The sequence below is a fragment of the Pararge aegeria genome, chromosome 17 (assembly GCF_905163445.1).
Source record: "Pararge aegeria chromosome 17, ilParAegt1.1, whole genome shotgun sequence".
Taxonomy (NCBI): domain Eukaryota; kingdom Metazoa; phylum Arthropoda; class Insecta; order Lepidoptera; family Nymphalidae; genus Pararge; species Pararge aegeria.
Genome location: NC_053196.1, coordinates 13,977,932 through 13,997,438, shown reverse-complemented (window position 1 = coordinate 13,997,438; position 19,507 = coordinate 13,977,932). Strand labels below are relative to the sequence as shown.

General features: G+C 34.4%; 4 protein-coding genes across 4 annotated transcripts in view; 1 reads left to right on the top strand and 3 right to left on the bottom strand.

Annotated features, from left to right (window-relative positions):
* Positions 1 to 2,411: 2,411 nt before the first annotated feature.
* On the bottom strand, positions 2,412 to 3,629 carry LOC120630915 (zinc finger HIT domain-containing protein 1). Its single transcript, XM_039900257.1, has 2 exons — positions 3,291 to 3,629; positions 2,412 to 2,621 (listed from the first exon to the last, which is right to left on the bottom strand). Exons 1-2 carry the CDS (start codon positions 3,614 to 3,616, stop codon positions 2,486 to 2,488), a joined length of 462 nt encoding a protein of 153 aa, XP_039756191.1. The 5' UTR covers positions 3,617 to 3,629; the 3' UTR covers positions 2,412 to 2,485.
* Positions 3,630 to 3,702: 73 nt separating this feature from the next.
* On the bottom strand, positions 3,703 to 7,391 carry LOC120631293 (general transcription factor IIH subunit 5). Its single transcript, XM_039900778.1, has 2 exons — positions 7,194 to 7,391; positions 3,703 to 3,906 (listed from the first exon to the last, which is right to left on the bottom strand). The coding sequence occupies exons 1-2, from the start codon at positions 7,226 to 7,228 to the stop codon at positions 3,720 to 3,722; spliced, it is 222 nt and encodes a 73-aa protein (XP_039756712.1). The 5' UTR covers positions 7,229 to 7,391; the 3' UTR covers positions 3,703 to 3,719.
* Positions 4,123 to 6,507, top strand: LOC120630914 (meiotic nuclear division protein 1 homolog). The gene is made up of 5 exons (XM_039900256.1): positions 4,123 to 4,233; positions 4,429 to 4,565; positions 5,000 to 5,105; positions 5,309 to 5,455; positions 6,367 to 6,507. The coding sequence occupies exons 1-5, from the start codon at positions 4,144 to 4,146 to the stop codon at positions 6,505 to 6,507; spliced, it is 621 nt and encodes a 206-aa protein (XP_039756190.1). The 5' UTR covers positions 4,123 to 4,143.
* A 9,114-nt stretch (positions 7,392 to 16,505) lies between the features above and the next one.
* The window catches only part of LOC120631027 (neuropeptide CCHamide-1 receptor-like), a 113,124-nt gene continuing 110,122 nt past the window's right edge, over positions 16,506 to 19,507 (bottom strand). Inside the window, exon 8 of the mRNA XM_039900418.1 lies at positions 16,506 to 16,842. Coding sequence (XP_039756352.1) covers positions 16,785 to 16,842 — 58 coding nt within the window. The 3' untranslated portion in view covers positions 16,506 to 16,784. The remainder of the gene's footprint in view (positions 16,843 to 19,507) is intronic.

Here is a 19,507-nt window from a genome sequence, read left to right as displayed (position 1 = left end):
CGAAGCGATCTTTCTTACTTGAGTGAGCTTCGATATCGAGCTTGAATTATTAAGAAAGCCTTGCTGTACTTTATCCCCATTTGTTACGCGCACGTTTACAAACAATCTGCCCTTTATTAGTAACGTGTTTGTAACGATACGGTGACAGCTGTTGTCACAAATGTTAAATTATCGCAAATGTGTCCGATCGCCCCAACCTCCTCGCTAGCTATGGGAGGGGGATCGATTAGGTGCATAAATGATTACGTATTTAATGAACCGCATACACAACATGTAACTACGTTTTAAATTTATAACGACCTTTGACGCACGTCCTTTGCCCACCCTAGCCACCGCGGCGCCCTGGGGCGCCGTAGAAAGTACAGAGGCACCTCGAGGCACTCCTTACTTAAAAAAATCAAGAAAAATATTTGTTTATTATTGGATATTGTTATTAGGTACACAAAACAGATAATAACTAAAGGTAGATCTTTATATATTAGTAATAACAAGTTTGGTTCTAAGCAACAGCCCAAAGTATGTGTACACAACTTGGAATTAAATTAAACAAAAAGTAAAGATAAAACTAAAGTTGAAACAAAAAAAAAAAAATATATGTATATATATATATATATATGTATATATAAAACTATATTAGAGTATATTACATAAAAAAAAATTAAGTTTTTTTTCTTTTTTTTTTTTTAATTTATGATAGTTCTTGTACAGTAGTGTCACGTCTTGTCCCACACGTTGAAAAATTGTGAGGAGAACACCAAGCTCAGCCATCAAGCCTAATTTTTGTCAAAATTCATTATTTACTAGCGCGACTACGTCCGCGTATAACTCAACCTTAAAGGGTATATGCTGGCGTATACTTTATTTTGAACTTTTAAAGGGGAACACCGAACAACTTTGTGTTATAGGATTTTATTGAAACTTTGACCGTTTACGCAGCGGAAGCTCTGATTAGCGTCTGCCTTTAGCGGTCCTCGATAAATGGGCTATCCAAAACCGAAATAATTTTTCAATTAGGACCAGTAGTTCCTGGGTTCATTGCGTTCAAGCAGACCAACAAACAAACCCTTTGCCTAGATATTGCAGTGCCACTGGCATGATTGCTGAATCAAGGTAGCCTAACTTTTATGATGTTATAAGAACATGCGTTTTGAACAACTTTTGGAAGAGGATCAGGTCATCATGAAACAGTATGTATACTTTGTTACGCCTAGTCTTATCTTTACGTATTGTCTAACGGTGCACAGAGTAGAAATAAGAGATAAATATGCAACCATGAAGCCTCGGAGGAGTTATTTTAACCTTCACGGTTAGTACTTTTTTTTATTCCATTACAAGTTAGGCCTTGAATGCAATCTCACAGGGTGGTAAGTTATGATTCAGTTTAAGATGGTAGCGGGTTAACCTGTTACGGAGTATGATAGTCACACCCCTAATCGGTTTCTACACGACATTGCTCCAGAACACTGAATAGCTTAGCGGCACGTCTTTGTCGGTAGGGTGGTAACTAGCCACAGCCAATGCCACCCACACCAGACCAGAGAAAATTCAGAAATTATAATTATTTAGAATTGCCCGGGAATCGCACCCGGGATGTCGTCAAAAACTACTTAAGTTTCATGATTATTAATTATATCGAATTTTATTATAAATCATATTTTTTGTGAATTTTATCTAAGTATACTGGGTATTTTGTCTTTAATAAAACTTTATTATTATTACTAATAAACAAACTCTACATATTTATATATTAGTGTAATTCAGCTTTACATTTTATATACAAGTATTACGACCTGTGACCTTTTGCGCGCAAGCTTTGCGCGCAAAAGGTCACAGATTCAATTTCTAACGGAGAACAATTTTGAATGTTAGGTCTAACTTATTTCTGGTGCCGGAATGGCAGCCCCGCATCGGTAAACGCAGCGTTGGTCGGTTCCCAACGAGTTGGACAGACGAAATCAAACGAGTCGCTCGGAGCCGCTCGAAACAAGCGGCCCAAGACCGTGGATTTTGGAACTTCCTACAAAAGACCTATGTTGAGCAGTTGTCAATCGGTTGAAGTGATGATGATGATGATGTTAGTTCTGGTTTAGAATTAATCTACAGAGGATTCTATTTTTAACAGGTCGGTAAGTTCTTTTTTTCTTGTAAGACTTTACTTTACCATAGTTGTAAAATAATTAAAGTGTTGCCTAGCAGCGTCATCTATTATTGAGTAGAAGCACTAATAAAATACTTCTGATCACAAGATGGCGCTAAATAATGTAAACACTATCAATACTGCGTAATACCAAATATTACTACTAGATGGCGCTGTAGCCAAACTCTACTGGATGATATTTCTACTTTTATTTAATTTGACTTAATAATAAAATATTGTCTATGCCTAGATTTGGCGCGAAATAAAATCATTCTTATTGACAAAATAAACTTTATTGTCTTTATACGAGAAGTGATAAGTGCGCGGAATTGTTAAAACGTAAGTATTTTAAGCAGTCCATTTGAGGCATCTCGTGTCTAAATGTGTCCCGAGACATCTTACGGAGCAGTATCTCGCCCCACAGGATATGCAGGTGTAGTTCGATAAAAATCCACAAACGGCGCAGAAATGGCGATCAGGAAATCTAAAAAAAAAGAGAATTATATTATTATCTTTTTAATTTTTTTTTTTTGTATATTAATACTATGCGAAACTTTAGTTAGTTGGGAACACAACTTTTGTGCCTTAATAACTTTTGAAAGCTTATAAATTAGCTAAACACATTGACATTTAAAAAAAAAGTTTAGCTAAACGACTAAAATATATCTCTCAATAAAATGGTAGTAAAAATATACATATTAAGTAAATTTTTAATCTTTAAATTTTTATGTAAGGTCATGGTCAAATAAGCCAATAATAGAAACAAAAACTAAAGATGATAATAATATCATAGTATCTATGCAAGTCCGGCAATCCACACAGGGCTAGTGTGTTGGACTAAGGTTTTAGCCTCTTCTCAATGTGAGAGGACACCCGAGCCATGCAGTGGGTTGGTAATAAGTTGATAAGATGATGATGATCTATGCTAGAATCTAGTATCGTTAACATTATACGATGACAACAAGGCAATGCCTAAATAATAAACACCAAATTAAAGGAGATTCCTAGGCATACATAAACTGTTCACCAATAGTTATAACCTAAGAGTTGGTGAAACGTTTTTCGCCTAAATCATAAGCACTCTATTTAGAAGATCTGTAGGTTTAGTGAAAACGGACAAATATCTTAGAAACAAATAAAATAATTCATTTACTTTGATGGCCCAACTTGGGCTGACATATAATTAGGTGGCTCAGGCCTGTAACTGGCATCTTCTTCAACCAATTGCGCAAACGTTTTCCTAAATCTCATTTTGTAATATTCCGCACTTTTTGCCTTTTTCTTCCTTGTGGGCTTTTCATTAGAATCTGAGAACTTGGGCACCTTTTTCGACATAACCAGATCTGCGTGGGGGTCTTCATGGAAATTATCCTGTTCGAGTGCCTCAACGGCTTTACGGGCTCTCCTTTTTCTCGCCGCATCATCTAGAACTCTCCTTTTCTCTCCTTCCTTAACTCTCCCAGACTCTCGTGTAGTCATCTTTGTATTTTTATCTGCCAAAATAGAAAAAACTTAGTTTATAAGTGAGTGGGATACATGTTATGGGCCTATAGAGTAAGAATTACCTTAGAAATTTAATAAATTATAATCCTTTGTCATGAACGGGAAAACTCATTTGGTCCATCAAATCGTCCACACGAGCCTGCAGTGTGTCAACAATGTCTGATGAAATAAACAGATGTGTCTCATCCAGGTCTTGAAGGATAAACTTTCTACCTAGTGCAAGGGTTTCGTCCAGGTGGAGCAAGAATTGTTTCATTGCTGGATCACTGAAAACATATTACAAATATAATTATTCACCATTATCACTAGCAACCGAGCCAGCACAGTTCTCATCAGGTTTAGGCTGTAGTTAGCCATGCTGGCCAAGTGCAGATTGGTAGACATTTTGATAACATTATGGCAAACTTTCAGGCATGCTGGTTTCCTAATGATGATTTCCTTAACCGTTAAGGCAAATTTTAATTTCCTAAATTAAATTGATTACAGAATAGATCTGTTGAAAAATGTCTAAGAAAAGAGGATTGAGTGCTGATGAGAAGAAGACTAGGATGTTGGAAATATTCCATAAGAGTAAAGACTTCTTTCAGTTGAAGGTAATTTTTTCTATTTAAAAAGTTATTGTAACTAATAACTTTAACTTTAACTTCAGGACATTTTGTATGGACTGTTACACATAACAGGGTGTCAAACAATTTGTCACTGTTCCAGCATGGCTAGCTTCAGATTGGTGCAAGTTATATAGCCTAACCACAAAACTATTTTTATTTCAAAAGTATAATTTTTTTAAGGAATTAGAAAAAATAGCCCCAAAAGAGAAAGGTATAACAATGCAATCTGTCAAGGAGGTGGTGCAAAATTTAGTTGATGACCACCTTGTCGATTCAGAGAAAATAGGCACATCCATCTACTTTTGGTCTTTTCCAAGGTAATTTTAATGCTATTTAATTATATGAGGTACTTCTCTTTTTTCCAGATTTTTATACATAGGTACAAGTGTCACTAGGGGTATGGAAATTAATTTTACAGGTTTTCATTTTAGTTTATGTAATTTTTTTATACAAACCAAGTGCCTTTACCAGCGAATTATGATTTTCTGCTGGCCATTTTGATATGTTAATATTATGTACGATAATATCAGACTCAAATAAATTGGAGACAGCAAGATGTACAAACTGGTTCCAATCAAAAATTAAATCCTCAAGTACCCAAAACAAACCTGGAATTAATTTGGTAGTTTGTCTGGACATTTACCTGTTCTACTATAATATTTGCATGTCTATTAATTAATTAATTAATTTTTATTAAATACTTCCTATAGTACCTCTATTTTAATAAAACCTTTTTATTTTTGTTTTGTAGTAAAGCAAAAAATACTCAGAAAAGGAAACTTCAAGGGCTACAAAGTGAACTTGATGAAACAATAAAAAAATTGAAAAAAATAGAAGATACTATTGTTACAGAATCAGTAAGAAATCATATTTTACTAGCTTTATGACATGGTTTTGTTTACACTTTGTATAGTATTGGTTTATTATTTTGTAAGGTTAATTTTTTAAAATATTGCAATTCAATTCACATCAGCCATAAAAAACAAGTATTATGTTCATCATTGTCATCCATGTCTAATGCAGGCTTCTGTGCTGATAATACATTATTGCCATTTAATAGATTGGACGTGAGCAAAGTGATGAAAGAACTGAACTTCTAGAAACATTGGAGCAACTTAAGAAAAAAGAAAATGTGCTTTCAAAGGAAGTGCAGAAATATAGAGACTGTGACCCTGAGTACATAGCTCAGGTGAAAACGGAGATTGAAGTAAGGATGAAAAACTCAATAATTTTTAAAATGAATACCATGTCAATGTCCTACCGACAATTAGTACACACAGGCCTCTTGTCTAATGGGAGAAAAAGATTGGAGGAGAAATTTGTTGATCAACATACAAAAAATTCTAATAAAAACGGTTAATAAAAATTACACAATTTTAAAATGCATAAAATTTATTGGTATAGGCAAGCCTGTATTGTATGTGCCTGTTCAATCTGTGTTTACTATTTGCTTGGTCTACCAGCATACAATCGCAGGTAAAGGTAGTGCAAGCAGGGGTGCACACCAGTGGCTTGCATAGAGGGTATGCACAGGGTATGCAGATGATAAAAAATTTAGAAACCTCCAAAACAAGTTATAAAAAACTCAAGTATTACTCACTTAAGTATTAACTTTAGTACTATTGTACTAGATATTTTCTACATTTTATATCATCTGCATACCCTGTGCATACCCTCTATGCACGCCACTGGTGCACACATAATTGACAGGTGATGCACTGTTAAAAGCTGACTCAATAGTAGCAGTTGCGCTGGCAAATGGATTGACAAAAGTGCTGGCAAGGAGCCAAAACATAAAGTAGGCAGTATAAAAACTTAGAGAAGAGTGGCGAAGTATTGTCAAGCGAGCCACAAAACCCAGATGACGACCACAACCAGTCTGTCAAGACTGAAACGACTAAGAAGAAGATAAAAACTTATGGCTATTTTGTTTTTCCTACAGCTCACAACTTATATCTAATAATATGGCTGTTATGAAGAAGTAATGTTATATTTAAGAGACATACAACACCAAATTCAGTACTGCTGATTTATTACTAATCCAAGTAAATTAATAGTTAGTTTTTGTGTACGCAAAGCTAGCATTATCTTGTACTACATGGTATTAAATTTTTTAAGGACTTGAAATCAGCAACAAATAGATGGACAGAAAACATCTACATAATGAAGTCATATATTAAAAACACTTTTCAAATGGAGAATGAAACCATTGATCAAAGCTTCAATATACCTGCAGATATGGATTATCTAGAAAACTAATTAATAATAGTATTGTTTGATTATATTTTGTAATAAATAAAACTTCCTAGTTACTTGATTTTTTTGTAAATTATCTTGCTTTTATATAGCTATATAATCTTGCAATCTTTCCTAAACTAACTGACAACTACCAACTGTCAAAGGCCAACTGGATACACAAAATATGAAGGAAGTAAACAAACTTTTATGTTAATTCCATGAAAGAGAAAAAGATGAGGTATGGTACAAACAGCAAATACTCAATAAACTTTGGTCAAATTATTTTGTCTAACTGGCCCTGCTTAAAAGGTAGTTTAACAAAGAAGTGCAATAACTCCGAAAGATTATTAAATCTACAAAGAGCCTGCATCTATCAGAATGTCAGAAAAGGTGGGTTGAAAAAATAAATTTGAGCCAGGTTCGTTCTACATATACATGGTGCAAGAATGGTAATTGAATTTAGAATCAGAACAGTTTTTTGTTCTTTTACTAATACTAGAGGAAGAACAGATTATTCTGATCCTGTTGTTGTGGATCTTTTATTGTTTTGTACATCCATTATATCCACCATGCTACCAACATAGGATTTAGATTGCCAGTACTATGATGAGGTATGCATGCATCGCATAAATGTGATCAGATGAGGATAGTGTCAAGTGCAAACATAAAGATGAATACAACACTGTGTTTCTACACTTTAGACATACCATTCCACAAGAACGCCTTTCATAACATTCACCATGATGCATAATTATATTCACTTCTTATATAGATCAATATTATGAATACAAGATAGAACACAACACGGCTTTTTAATATTGGAATTTATAAAAAATTACTTCAGCGATTAAGAAAAATCTACTCAGCGTACGCTAACCTCTTTGAACAATATTTGACAGAATGAGTTTTTGAGTTTGACACTGACAGTCTTGTCTGTATTATTTACTAGATTTACTGCTCTAGGTGTAAGTACTTTTGACATAAAGAGATAACGGTGACAAATCAATCATTAACAGATAATATTATACTCGGAGGTTAATTCATTAAGCCATGCGTTCACAGAATTCAGGTAAAAGTTTCGAGAAAGCCAAGAGAAAATATATCAAAAGGTAACATTTATATTTTTGGTCAAAATATAAATGTTGCCTTTTAAAATAAATTCTTGTTTCTTGAAGTAGACACTAGATGGCGTTATACCTATGTTTGAGGAAAAAAAAGAACAAACCGTTAACGCCGGTAACCCACTGTAACACACACAACGGCTGTATGTAATGAAAATTAATTTAATATAACATAACAGTATATTTTGTAATAATATGTACCTCTATAACAGTAGGTATGATTTGAAGCGTTAGGTACCTTCAATAAAGTATTCACGCCGCTAGCTTGGTAGGCATACAAAGTTATTTTTGAATATTATTTTTTCGATGAAAAAATTACAACGGTAAACATTTTGTCAGAAATATGATTAAGAATAACTTTTTTTTCGTTAAGAATAACACATCTTTTTTTCGTTTTTTAAGCCTCATTTTAGAATATGTACTTACCTATACAGGATCTTAATGATTACGTCTCGGGGCCAGAAGGCGTCACTGGTATAACTGTGGCTTTAATACTAACTTTATCAAATTACTATCAATTATTCTGAAACTCATTTGCATGCATATCACTGAATAATTTTATGATCTAATTGGTCCCGTGACTTGAATATTGGTTACTCACTATTAATACTAGCGCTTCGCATTCAAGAGTCTTGACGCGGACGTAGTAAACCTTCTATGGCACAGCATTGCATTTATTTATTAACTTATCTCCAAAACAAGATTATCTATCAAAGTTTTTTTCCCCACTATTCCTACGTTAAACCTTACCTGCAATCCCACTTGATGGTAAGTGATGATGCAATCTAAGATGGTACCGAGCTTTGGATATGTCAGTTACGTATATTATACTCATACGCCTAATCGGTTTCCACGCATCGTCGTACCAAAACGCTAAATCGCTTAGCGGCCCGTCTTTGCTGGTAGGGGGTAACTAGCCACGCCCGAAACAAGACCAGACCGGAAAATTTGGAAATTATAAATTTTCCAAACCCGGTACCTCCCACTTATAAACCACAGGGTTTAGAAACAATTGGGCCTGAATTCCGGACTCTTATTGTCTGTGCATATTATGCTGTATGCAATCAGCATCATATAATCATCTGTATATATGTTTATATGTACGAGTATGCAGTTAAAAGGTAATGGAAAATTGCATCGATAAACCTTATCGTCACTTGAATGGCGGCGTTACGCGGTGGCTTTTAGCTTTTAAAGCCTCACGTTGCCAATACAGTTGTTTTATGCCTGACATAATGGAGCTGCATTGTAAGGCGTGGGCGGCACTGTGCATAGACAAACAGTTTTTAAAATTAATATTATTTAAAGCTTTTTAAAGATCCTTTGATGACGTTATTTAGTATTTTCAAGATTTTTGTTTTATTTCTATATAATAAGCATGATAACAGTAACAAAGAATCGCTAAAATATTGTATTTATCTGATGATATACGATTCATGTTCCATAGAACAAACGTATTTTTATTTATGTTCGATGAAAGATGGGTATTTGTTTTCTATTAATAAAACGCCGAATAATGACGTCACGTCCATATAAACATATTTTTTTACAGATAAACTTCGAAAATCTTACGTATATTTTGTGATTTTAAGCTATCAATAACTAACTAAAGCTCTAATTTGCCTATGATACATAACGAATGCGGCCATAACACCCAGCAAGTACTAATTTGCGGAGACGTCATGATTGCGGCCATGACACCCGGCGGCCGTTTTCGCCGAAAAAAAAAAAAAAATTGCAATGGATTACAACAAAACCTTTAATATCTGCAAAAATAAGATATTTTTATTTATATCTAAAAAAATATCTTATATAAAAATTATAATTCCTCCAAGTGTAGGTAAAAACACTAATAAAATAATTATAAAAATCAATGGGCAGTTTTTCATAAGTAATTAGTCATCATTCTTACCTAATGTTACCTGGAACTCAAATCTGCTATTACAATAAATTTGTGTCTCAGTCAGTGGTCGACCAATCAAAGTACAGCGTTACTGTACGATGCCGCGTAGAAACCGATTATATGGGTTTAATATACCACCGTCAAATTAGTAATAACTGTTGGTTAAATCCAACAATACGTTCACCTGTACAAGCCTTTAGCAGTACTTAAGATGAGTGTGGCATGTAGGAACGGTTTTAAATGACTCATTGCTCCCCGTGTTTATCCTTTTCACCCACTCGCGTTGAAACTTTAAAACAACCTTCATACTGGGATAAAGAAACTATAGGATAGTATTAAGGAAAATGTAGCATTATCATCATCAGCCAATATGCACCCAGTGCTGTACATAGGCCTCTAAACTCCATCAAAGTCAAAATCAAAGTAAAAAAATTCTTTATTCAAATAGGCACATACCTAGATGATACTTTTGATGCGTACATTACATGTAAAATATGTACATAGAAGTGAGTTGATAGCGATAACTACATTCGTTAACTTAAAACTAAAGCTACGAGGGTTCCAAACGCACCCTAGTCTAAAAAGAAGCCTACAACAAACGCAGCCGGTTTTTTTGTTATCACCATTTATCTATTTCCAGCCTTCTGCGTCTAATGGATGCACTTAGATGCACGTCAGTTCTTAAACGGCTCCGAAACGGCTGGACCGATTTCAATGAAACTTTCAGGGAATCTCCGGATTGACCTGGCGAGTAATCCTGTAAAGTTTGGTGACGATCGGAGCACTCCTGTTTTTGAACTGTCAAACTGTCAAATACAGCTTTTATTTACTATGATGATATTCTATTCTTGGGTGTACATGGGTGTAGATAATGATCTTCACCCGCTCGAGAAGAGAATAGAAGAGAATGAATACGGAGAGAAACAAATGATTTAATATCTGAGACTTAAATAAAAAATTTAATGTTGTAAGTTTATTGTACGCTAGTAATTTATATGTGCAGTGTATCTAAGTCAATGACAGCCCGGAGTCAGGAATTCATCATCATCTGGCTCAGTACGGACTGGAAGACTCCACACTCCTTTGAGAACATTATGGAGAAACTCAGGCAACGCATCGTAAAATATAGTAAATATAAATAAAAGACGAGACCCAAAAGGATTTTCTTATATTTACTTAGTTATTTATAAAGTTACATTAAGACCACTACATTTTACATTAATTCCACTAAGCCGTGAGAAATCTAATGTTAATTACACAGTAAGTAACTTAAATTAATAGGTATATTAGCTTTATAAAAACTAATAATTAAAAAAAAAAAGAGTATGTGTACTTATGTACACGCGTTAGAAGTTATACTTCTTTGGCGTATGGAAAAAAAATAACTAAAATGCAGTAGTGATTAACGATAAATATTAAAATTAATCAAAAAGATTTTATTTAAATAAAAAAGGTTTTATTAACGTAATAATATTTATTTATTCACACTGTTTGTACAGTTACGAAACACGTGTTCTAAATATAAAAATACTAGAATATACCACTTGAGTATAGTTATCGATTTTCATGCCACCTGAAGCTAACTTTACGATGTAGAATTCAGGTGTCGGTGTGCGCGCGCATCGTTAAATTCACTCTCGTCATTTTGCTCCATCGCGCCAAAAGAAGTATAATTTCAAAAATAACACAGTTTTTTACAGAAGTACCGATAGATGGGTAAAGGGTGATATGGGATTTTATATGACACAGACCCGTAGGCACCTACATGTTGTGACGACAGATTAATTAATTTCAGAATTTACAACCCGAGGAAAAAAAAAACAATAACCGTCTTTTTTATTAGGCCTATTTTATAAACACTTAAAAGAAGGCTAAGGTAATATAGGAAAACGTCAAAACAGGAGCTTCTATTTATTAATATCGTAATGACCGATCCTTTTAAGGATAGTTTAACGGTCGCTTTTTTGTAATGACTCTACCACTGCCGATTCGGAAGGCAGATTCTACTGAGAAGAAGCCAGTAAGAAACTCAGCAGCTGCTGTTTTCAAAAATATATATTTTTTTAATTTAAAAAGTTAACTTTAATTACAAATTTATGGAATTTTCATCATATTAACCTATTACCAGCCCACTATAAGGGTTAAGACCTCCCACAATGAGAAGAGGTTAAGACCACCACGCTGGCCCAGTGCGGATTGGTGGACTGCACATACCTTTTAGAACATTATGTAGGCAGGCATGCAGGTTGTTTTCCTTAACCGTTCAAGCAAGTGATATTTTAATTACTTGAAACGCATATAACTTGGAAAAGTTGGAGGTGCGTGCTAGGATTCGAACTCGGGCCCCAGAAAGCAAAGTCGAGCTCCTCAGTTGTAAGCCTACATAGTTGTTGTAATAAATGACAAATTATTTAAACTTTTGCTGTTCCTAAATCCGGCCACTGTAATACTGTACTTTTTCTTCTTTTCCTGCGTGTTTACGTTTTATTGTTTGCGCTGTCTCACTTTCTTGTTATTCTTATGTTGTTCTTGTGTTTACTGTTATACTTTCGCCATGGGTCTGTAAGAGATTGCTTTTGCAATAAGACCGCCTTTGCACACAACTGTTTATACACACAGACTACCCGTAGCCATCTACATGTTTAATATAAGTATATACATATTTTCTTCTTGTGTTGTTTCCATTTATTTGTAATATAGTTTTCTGAATAAATAATGAATCAGAAATATAAAGAAAATGCTTATATTATTTAATATATTACGAAAATGCAGTTTATCTTTACTATTTTACTATCATTAGGTGCTCGTGCTCAAATAAATAAGTATTTACTAGTTAATAACCAATAATTACATCTTATTTAACCATTTTATAAATAGTAGTTACTAGGATATTACTAATCATAAATAAGTAATTTTACCTTTTATTTACAAACAGTAATATTAATTTTTTACACAAGTTACATTGCAATGTTTATCATCAACATTTTAATGTTGTTTCATTAATAACTTTGCGCTTAGAAAATCGCGACTTTAATCTATAATGTATGTATAAAAAAAAGAACATTTATTATATATTTGGATATAGTAAATTATAGCTATAACTTTGCCTTAAAATCTTTATTACATTAAATCCGTGCGTACACACTCATAACTACAGTATAAGACGCAAAAATTGACAATGCTTGTATGAAGAGGTGTCATATTAATGTACGTCACAAAATGCTTTTAGTTTTTTAATTGGCGGGCAAAAGAGTTAACCTATGCAAATCGGCAGATGTGCTACAAATGTGTCTCCGTATTAATTACGTAGCATTAGTGCGAAGTTTTTTTTTTTGCTCTATAGGTCTGGGTTCTAGTCCTTTTCAGGTACAAAAGTAAAGACTTCAATGCCATAGACGATCAAAGGTTTTACTAAAACCGCTTAGAACAATATTATTTTAAAATAAGAGTTGATTTGGCATACCTTCAAGTTCTAAAAATAAAAAGAAAATGACAAGAATATTATAATAATACTGCTTTAAGCGATGGTATTAAGACCTTATTAAGTATACGAATTACGTAGACCATACTTACTAATTTTTGGTTTTTATCTACCCTACTATTTACACAGGTTTCCTACGATAATAATATTCATATTTTAAGTGTGAAAAGAATGTAGAAATTTTTGTAGAGACAAATTGCCCTCTCGATAATATTTACACGTAGAATACATTTTAGTGCAGGAATATGAACGATTCCCGAGGTATAAAAAAAAAAAACCGTAACAAAGTCACGGGCAACTGCTACATAATTATTTTTAAACCACTCATTTTTAGGGTACCGATGTCAAAAAATAACACCCTGGTCGCTTGCTCTGTTCCCTTCTATGGTTTATCTCAGCGTTCAAACTAAACACGATCAAGCAAACTAATTTAAGTTTACTATTTCAACTGGGCTGCAGTCAAAGCAAAACGTAGTTATTAAACTTGGTTTTCGGTGAACTAAAATACCGGTGATATCTGCCTTACGTGACAAGCGGCTACTGACTAATATAAATGAATAGTAAGCATGCCAGGCGAATAGCTACGATTGTATCATCGCATCCCGCGAAAAATCGCTCGACGCGATTTGTCCCTTGGCCAGCCAGCATAATACATAAGTTCGCATATAGTAATTTTTTTTTTTAATTTATGCTTCTATATAAACACTTTTGAGACGTCGAAATTGTCTGTATTGACTCTTCCACCGAGAGAAAGTTGCCTTTTTCCAACATTGCACGATTACAATCATTTTTCTATCTTGCGCTGGAGTAGAGCGGAGCTGAATGTTTCCGAGCAACCTTGTCATTGCGACAGGCAATTACGGAACACACTGCGCGAAGCACGACAAAATTTTGGAATATGTACCCGTAATATTTATCCTCAGTTCATCCATTGACTAACATAACACCCGGCGCACCACAAACGAGACGTATCAAACACCAGAATCATCATCAATACAAACATTGTAAGTATACTAACTTGGTCAAAATGTATAACAACAGCCTTCATCCATCCAGAACAGTACAGCAATCAGCAACTATGTGATTGTCTACGTGTAAACCTTAAAGTTATTGTAATAATTAATGTACGTATCATTCAATACAAGGTCGAGTTTTAAACTCCCTCTTTTTTATTACACTACAAGTCATCCCTTGACTGCAATCTCACCTGATGCTAAGTGATGATGCACTTTAAGATGGTAGCGGGCTAACCTGTTAGAGATATGATTGTTTTGTTAAATATGGTTTCTAAAGGACATCGTAGCGGCTTAATCGCTTGATAACTGCCACGGCCGATGCGTCCCACAAGACTAGTCCAAAGAAAATTCTAAAATTATAAATTTCTGAATTTCTGAAATTATAAATTTCTGAATTTCTGAAATTATAAATTTCTGAATTTCTGAAATTATAAATTTCTGAATTTCTGAAATTATAAATTTCTGAATTTCCCCTGCCGGAAATAAAACCCGGGACCTCCCACTTGTGAGACTACATTGCTCACCACTGACGGGAGGTTGTCGAATCATTCGCCTATAAATTTTATCGTGACACTTTACACTGATGTCGAAGCGATATTTAACGAATATAAAAAACCTTTTATTGCGCAATTCTACTTGGGCGCGATAAAAGACGATTATGTAAAACTTTTTCGAGATTAGGTACTGAAAGGAAGGGCTTTTGGGATCAAAGCTCGGTATTTAAGTGAAAGTGTCTCAATATATGGAGATTGTATAGTAGGCTTATTTTTATTTAATATAAAACAGTCAATTACTTACTAGAGGCAGTCATATAAAATTTACAAAGAATAATAACTTTTTCCTCGTTATCTCCGGAGTTTGCAAAAAGGCAGATTTCCGTATGTACATATTGGATAGAGGCTTGCTTTATTTTGAAATCGAATCCAGTGATTTTTTTTTATACTAAAAAAGTATGCTTGCGCTTGACAACTAAGTCCATATTTAGAGTAATTGAAAAATTGTGTGGAGATCACCAGTTTTGTCTTTCTTAATTCTTTGTTAAACGATTTGTTTTTTTAAGAAAAGTGTTTTTATTTTTAACCACAGATGCAGATGGCCCATCTGATGGTAAGTGGAAAACCATGACCTACAAACAAAGCAACACTTCACAGGGCATGCAAGGAACACGTCCTGCAACATTCCGCCTAGTGCCCATCAAATCGAGGCCTAGGTGTTAAGTATCATGTGTCGTAATTACACCGGCAACCACGCCCGGAACACAGCTTTGCAATAATGCTGCTTAGCGGCAACAATAAGCAAGGCGATAGTACTTCCCCGGACGAGCTCAGTCACAAAAACCACCACTATCACTGTGTTAGGCAGAAAAGTGAAGTTTTTAACATCACTTTTCTGCCTAAAATAGTGTCAAATTTCTAAAGTTGTTAGTGTACCGCGGACTTAAAAAGGTTCTGTACCCCTGCTATAGAACGACGAACGTGACTCCGAACGACGTACGTATAATGGAAAATTATTTTCAATCAAATGTCTGCCCTAGATATAGGATTTATGTCTATTTTTATCGAGTAATAAAATATCTATCGTTCTCTCGCGTCGGAAATGTTTTGGGACGAATGAATTATGCAACATTTTATTGTACGGGAAAATGTGGCAGAAAACTGATGTTTATTCCTGGAATTTAACATGTTCGAACTTTGACCTATTGCGATCGTATACCTATTATACTGTTTATAATAAACAAGAGGTTGTTTTGGCACACATGGGCCTAGTTGTTATTTACATTTCTTTATTTTAATATTTATATGTGTAGTTAATATAATAATAATGTGACATAAATGCATTGTTTATTTATTTATTTATTAAACTTCGTCCAAAAGAAAACCGTTTCAGCTTATGTCCTAATATAGAGTTTATTACGCCGTTAAGGTTATTTTGCAACGTTTTAGTGCATATATTTTTGTCTTCGACACTATACTACAAACGTATTTAATTTAAATTTGCAATGATTCAATATATGAATATTGACTATTCGTAAGATAAAATTTAATAACTTTTTTTTTGCTTAAATTCTAATAGGTATAGTTTTTTGCAAAATTTTCACAAGGACACGATTTGAGGATATTTTTAACGGTTGAAAGACTTTTTTGACGTTTGCTTCTACAAACTAACTTCGTCCAAAATTTTCCATCGATATAAAGAATCAATTTCGGCCTTCGTTCTAATCTAGAATGTTTTAACACTGTTGAGTTTATATTACCCGGATTCCACTAGGAAATAATTGGAAACATATTTTTTCGAACAGTCGGTTAGTTACTTCGCAGTAATTATTTTACCTTTAATGCTCTTAACGTTCACCATGAAATGCGGAATATGGGAAAGTTTGTGAGCTAGCAACATTATGTAGAGTAAGACGTGCGCGAGTCGTTTCCTTCGGGACACAATGCACTGCATGCAATAACGTCTGAATGAGGGTTCTATATGTTGTAGAGTACATTGTTAAGGATTTTTTTACAGCATTTTCACTTGGACACTTATTATATGGCTTTCCGAAATTATCTTTGTAACTAACTCCGTCCGAAATTGTCTAGCGGTAGAAGGAAACTCTCTGTGCTAATGTCTTTTGAATCTATATCAGTTTCCGCATGTTTCAGTCCGTTTTCACTTTCACAACATCTGGGGAAAGGGGGCACGTTGTCCGGTTTGAAAACTAGACACTTCTTGTAATTTTCTTTGGTCCGCTCTTGATTGTTGTTGGCCGCGAAGTGCGGTCGATGCCTTCCTCAGAGGTTCGAGCCGTTGTTCAGGAGACGGATGCTGCTGTCACGTCCCACACTTGTCCTGTGAATAAAGAATACTTTTAATTATACAATTATTGGGTATCACAGTAAGTTTGCTTTGCTTATTTATTTATAATGGACAACCAACATTAGTAGATACATTAGAACTCGCTCTTTTGTTTGGAATGAGTCACATAGTAAATAACCAACTATTTACAGGTTATGTGCAGCATGCATACAATTTAAAATGTCATTCGTATAAATTACTAGCTGTTTCCCGCGACTTCGTCTGCGTTTGATATTGTTTTTAAAGTATTCAGTATCGCTAAGCCTTAAATGAGTATAGAAGTATATATATAACATGTGACTGTCAATTAATTATAGACAAATAATTTGCAATAAAATAAAATTGCGACTATAATTAAAGATCTAAGCTATCCTATCTCTTAAGTTGGACCAGACTGCTCACGGTGTGTCAATTTAATTTAAAATCGGTTAAGTAGTTTAGGAGTCCATCGCGGACAAACATCGTGACAGGAGATTTATATATATTAAGATATACAGTTAATTATTTGTCTGTTAATAAAAATCTTATAAACCTTTAAAGCTGAGTTACAATGAATAATTTAATATAATCAATTATTAGGAAACAAAACAAAAATGCTTTGATCGATTCGGTAATAGTTCGCTCAATATTCGAAACTCATTTATTTTAAGATCTAGATTATTCGTTTATTTGTAATTGTTTTTTTATAGGCAAGCGCTTGACTGCAATCATACCGCATGGTAAGTGATGATAAGGGTGAGCGCGCTTGCCTAGAAGATGCCTATTCACTCTTGATTTGAAGGTACTCATGTTGTAGGTACTGGGGAAACTGGCAGCGTTCTAGAAGAATCTAGAATACCCTTCCAGCTTCCAGTTTCCCCTCTCTTGTTTCTGATTCGCATTTCTAGGATGCGGTGCAAATCAGAAACCGAGATGCAAAGAGCTTCGTACGCGTCCGCGGTAAAACAACAACGTAGGGATACAGATCCTTTGCTTTGCTGATTTAATTGTGACTGTCCTTCATCTGCATTTAAACGGTGTTATTTAAATGCCGTGGAAACAGTTTATTTTTTTAGCCTAGGGTACTCTCAGTCCGTTCAACTCTACAACGTGTATCGAAATTACGAAATACTGTTGTTAAGAATATTTCATAAATAATCAACCTGTAAAAATATTATAATAAAGTACGCATATTTATTCTTCCATACAAACTGGATTAGGACAACATGAGCGAGAACGGGCATGTGGTGTAAAATTATTACAAACCTATATTCAAATAGCTAAATACAAATACATAAACAAAATTGCACTTATAAAATAATAATTTAAAAAAAAACTAAAAAACACGCTTTTTGTAGAAAACTGAACTAAAAAATAGAAAGTAAATTTTAGTAAATTTAAATTAATAATAGTGTTAAAAATTTCAATAAATATAAATTAATAATAGTGTGAATTAAAAAAATATATTTTATTGTAAAAACAACTTGGAAAGCGTGCAAAAAAAGGCAGTAGCCAGCCAGTAGGAAACTCAGCAGCTGCTCTTTTCAAACATATATTTTTTTAATTTAACAGCAATTATTTTACCTTGTGAGGGAGGAATAAGACTTTATATTCAGAAATTTATGGAACAACCCATTACCAGCCCACTACAGCACGGGTCTCCTCCCACAATGAGAAGGGGTTAAACCGTAGTCCACCACGCTGGCCCAGTGTGGATTGGTGGACTCCACACATCTTTGAGAACATTATGTAGAACTCTCAGGCGTGCAAGTTTCCTCACGATGTTTTCCTTCACCGTTGAAGTACAAGTAAGTGATATTTTAATTACTTAAAACGCCTACTTCGAAAAGTTAGAGGCTGGGGTTCGTACTCGGCCCCCCGAAAATGATGTCCCGCACCTACCCAATGCGCTATAACCTATTCAACTTTAATTTTGGACAATAATTGCTCCTTATTCTACTTAAAATTCAGCTGTTTCAGTGACTTGAGTTCCCGGAGGCCATTTTTAAGTTTTAATTGCTCTCCTCTTAATTGATGATGTTAATTGTTGATATTGTATCAGTAGCTTAGTGTGTTGGACTTTGGCACCCTTTTTGGGGGATTCGGGTTCGATCCCCGGTATTTCGGAGTAATATGCGTTTCAAGAGATTCACGTTTACGGTGAAGGAAAAGATCGTAAGGAAACCCGCATACGAGTTTTTCATAATATTCTCTAAGGCGTGTTAAGCCTAAACTGGCCAGCGTGGTGAACGACGACCTAAACCCTTCTCATTCTGAGAGGAGATTAGTGCCTTTGATGGGTCATGGAAAGAAAATGGTTAAGTGCTAATAACGTGCTAAATAAGCTCGCATATTGTTGAGTTACCCTACCGGACACAAAGCATATGCGATACAAAGGTTCAAAACGTCTCTTATAGATTTTACTCTAAGTACCAAATACTAAATTATGTATGTCTGTAGCTCGACAACAAACCGTTTGAAATTATAATAAAATTCACATTTCATCAAACGTAAGAATCATAATATCAAACGGCACCCCTTTTGTTATTGAAAACGTTTCATTTATCTACAGAAAACGAGATCATAACTTCCAACTTTTCAAAACAAAACCTCTGTGAAAGCAACCCTCGTCAGAGCGACAACAATCAATAGCCTCATAACCAAATGTCCGTTGCAAATA

What these genes read in the sequence shown, in the direction of transcription:
- LOC120631293 (XM_039900778.1), bottom strand. Translation starts at nt 7,228, where the DNA reads ATGGTGAATGTTATGAAAGGCGTTCTTGTGGAATG. An exon ending in AAAGGCGTTCTTGTGGAATG is followed by an intron (nt 3,907 to 7,193) that starts GTATGTCTAAAG and finishes ATATGTTTTCAG; the next exon opens with TGATCCAGCAATGAAACAAT.
- LOC120630914 (XM_039900256.1), top strand. Translation starts at nt 4,144, where the DNA reads ATGTCTAAGAAAAGAGGATTGAGTGCTGATGAGAAGAAGACTAGGATG. An exon ending in ATACTATTGTTACAGAATCA is followed by an intron (nt 5,106 to 5,308) that starts GTAAGAAATCAT and finishes GCCATTTAATAG; the next exon opens with ATTGGACGTGAGCAAAGTGA. An exon ending in AGGTGAAAACGGAGATTGAA is followed by an intron (nt 5,456 to 6,366) that starts GTAAGGATGAAA and finishes AAATTTTTTAAG; the next exon opens with GACTTGAAATCAGCAACAAA.
- LOC120630915 (XM_039900257.1), bottom strand. Translation starts at nt 3,616, where the DNA reads ATGACTACACGAGAGTCTGGGAGAGTTAAGGAAGGAGAGAAAAGGAGA. An exon ending in GCCCAAGTTGGGCCATCAAA is followed by an intron (nt 2,622 to 3,290) that starts GTAAATGAATTA and finishes CTTTTTTTTTAG; the next exon opens with ATTTCCTGATCGCCATTTCT.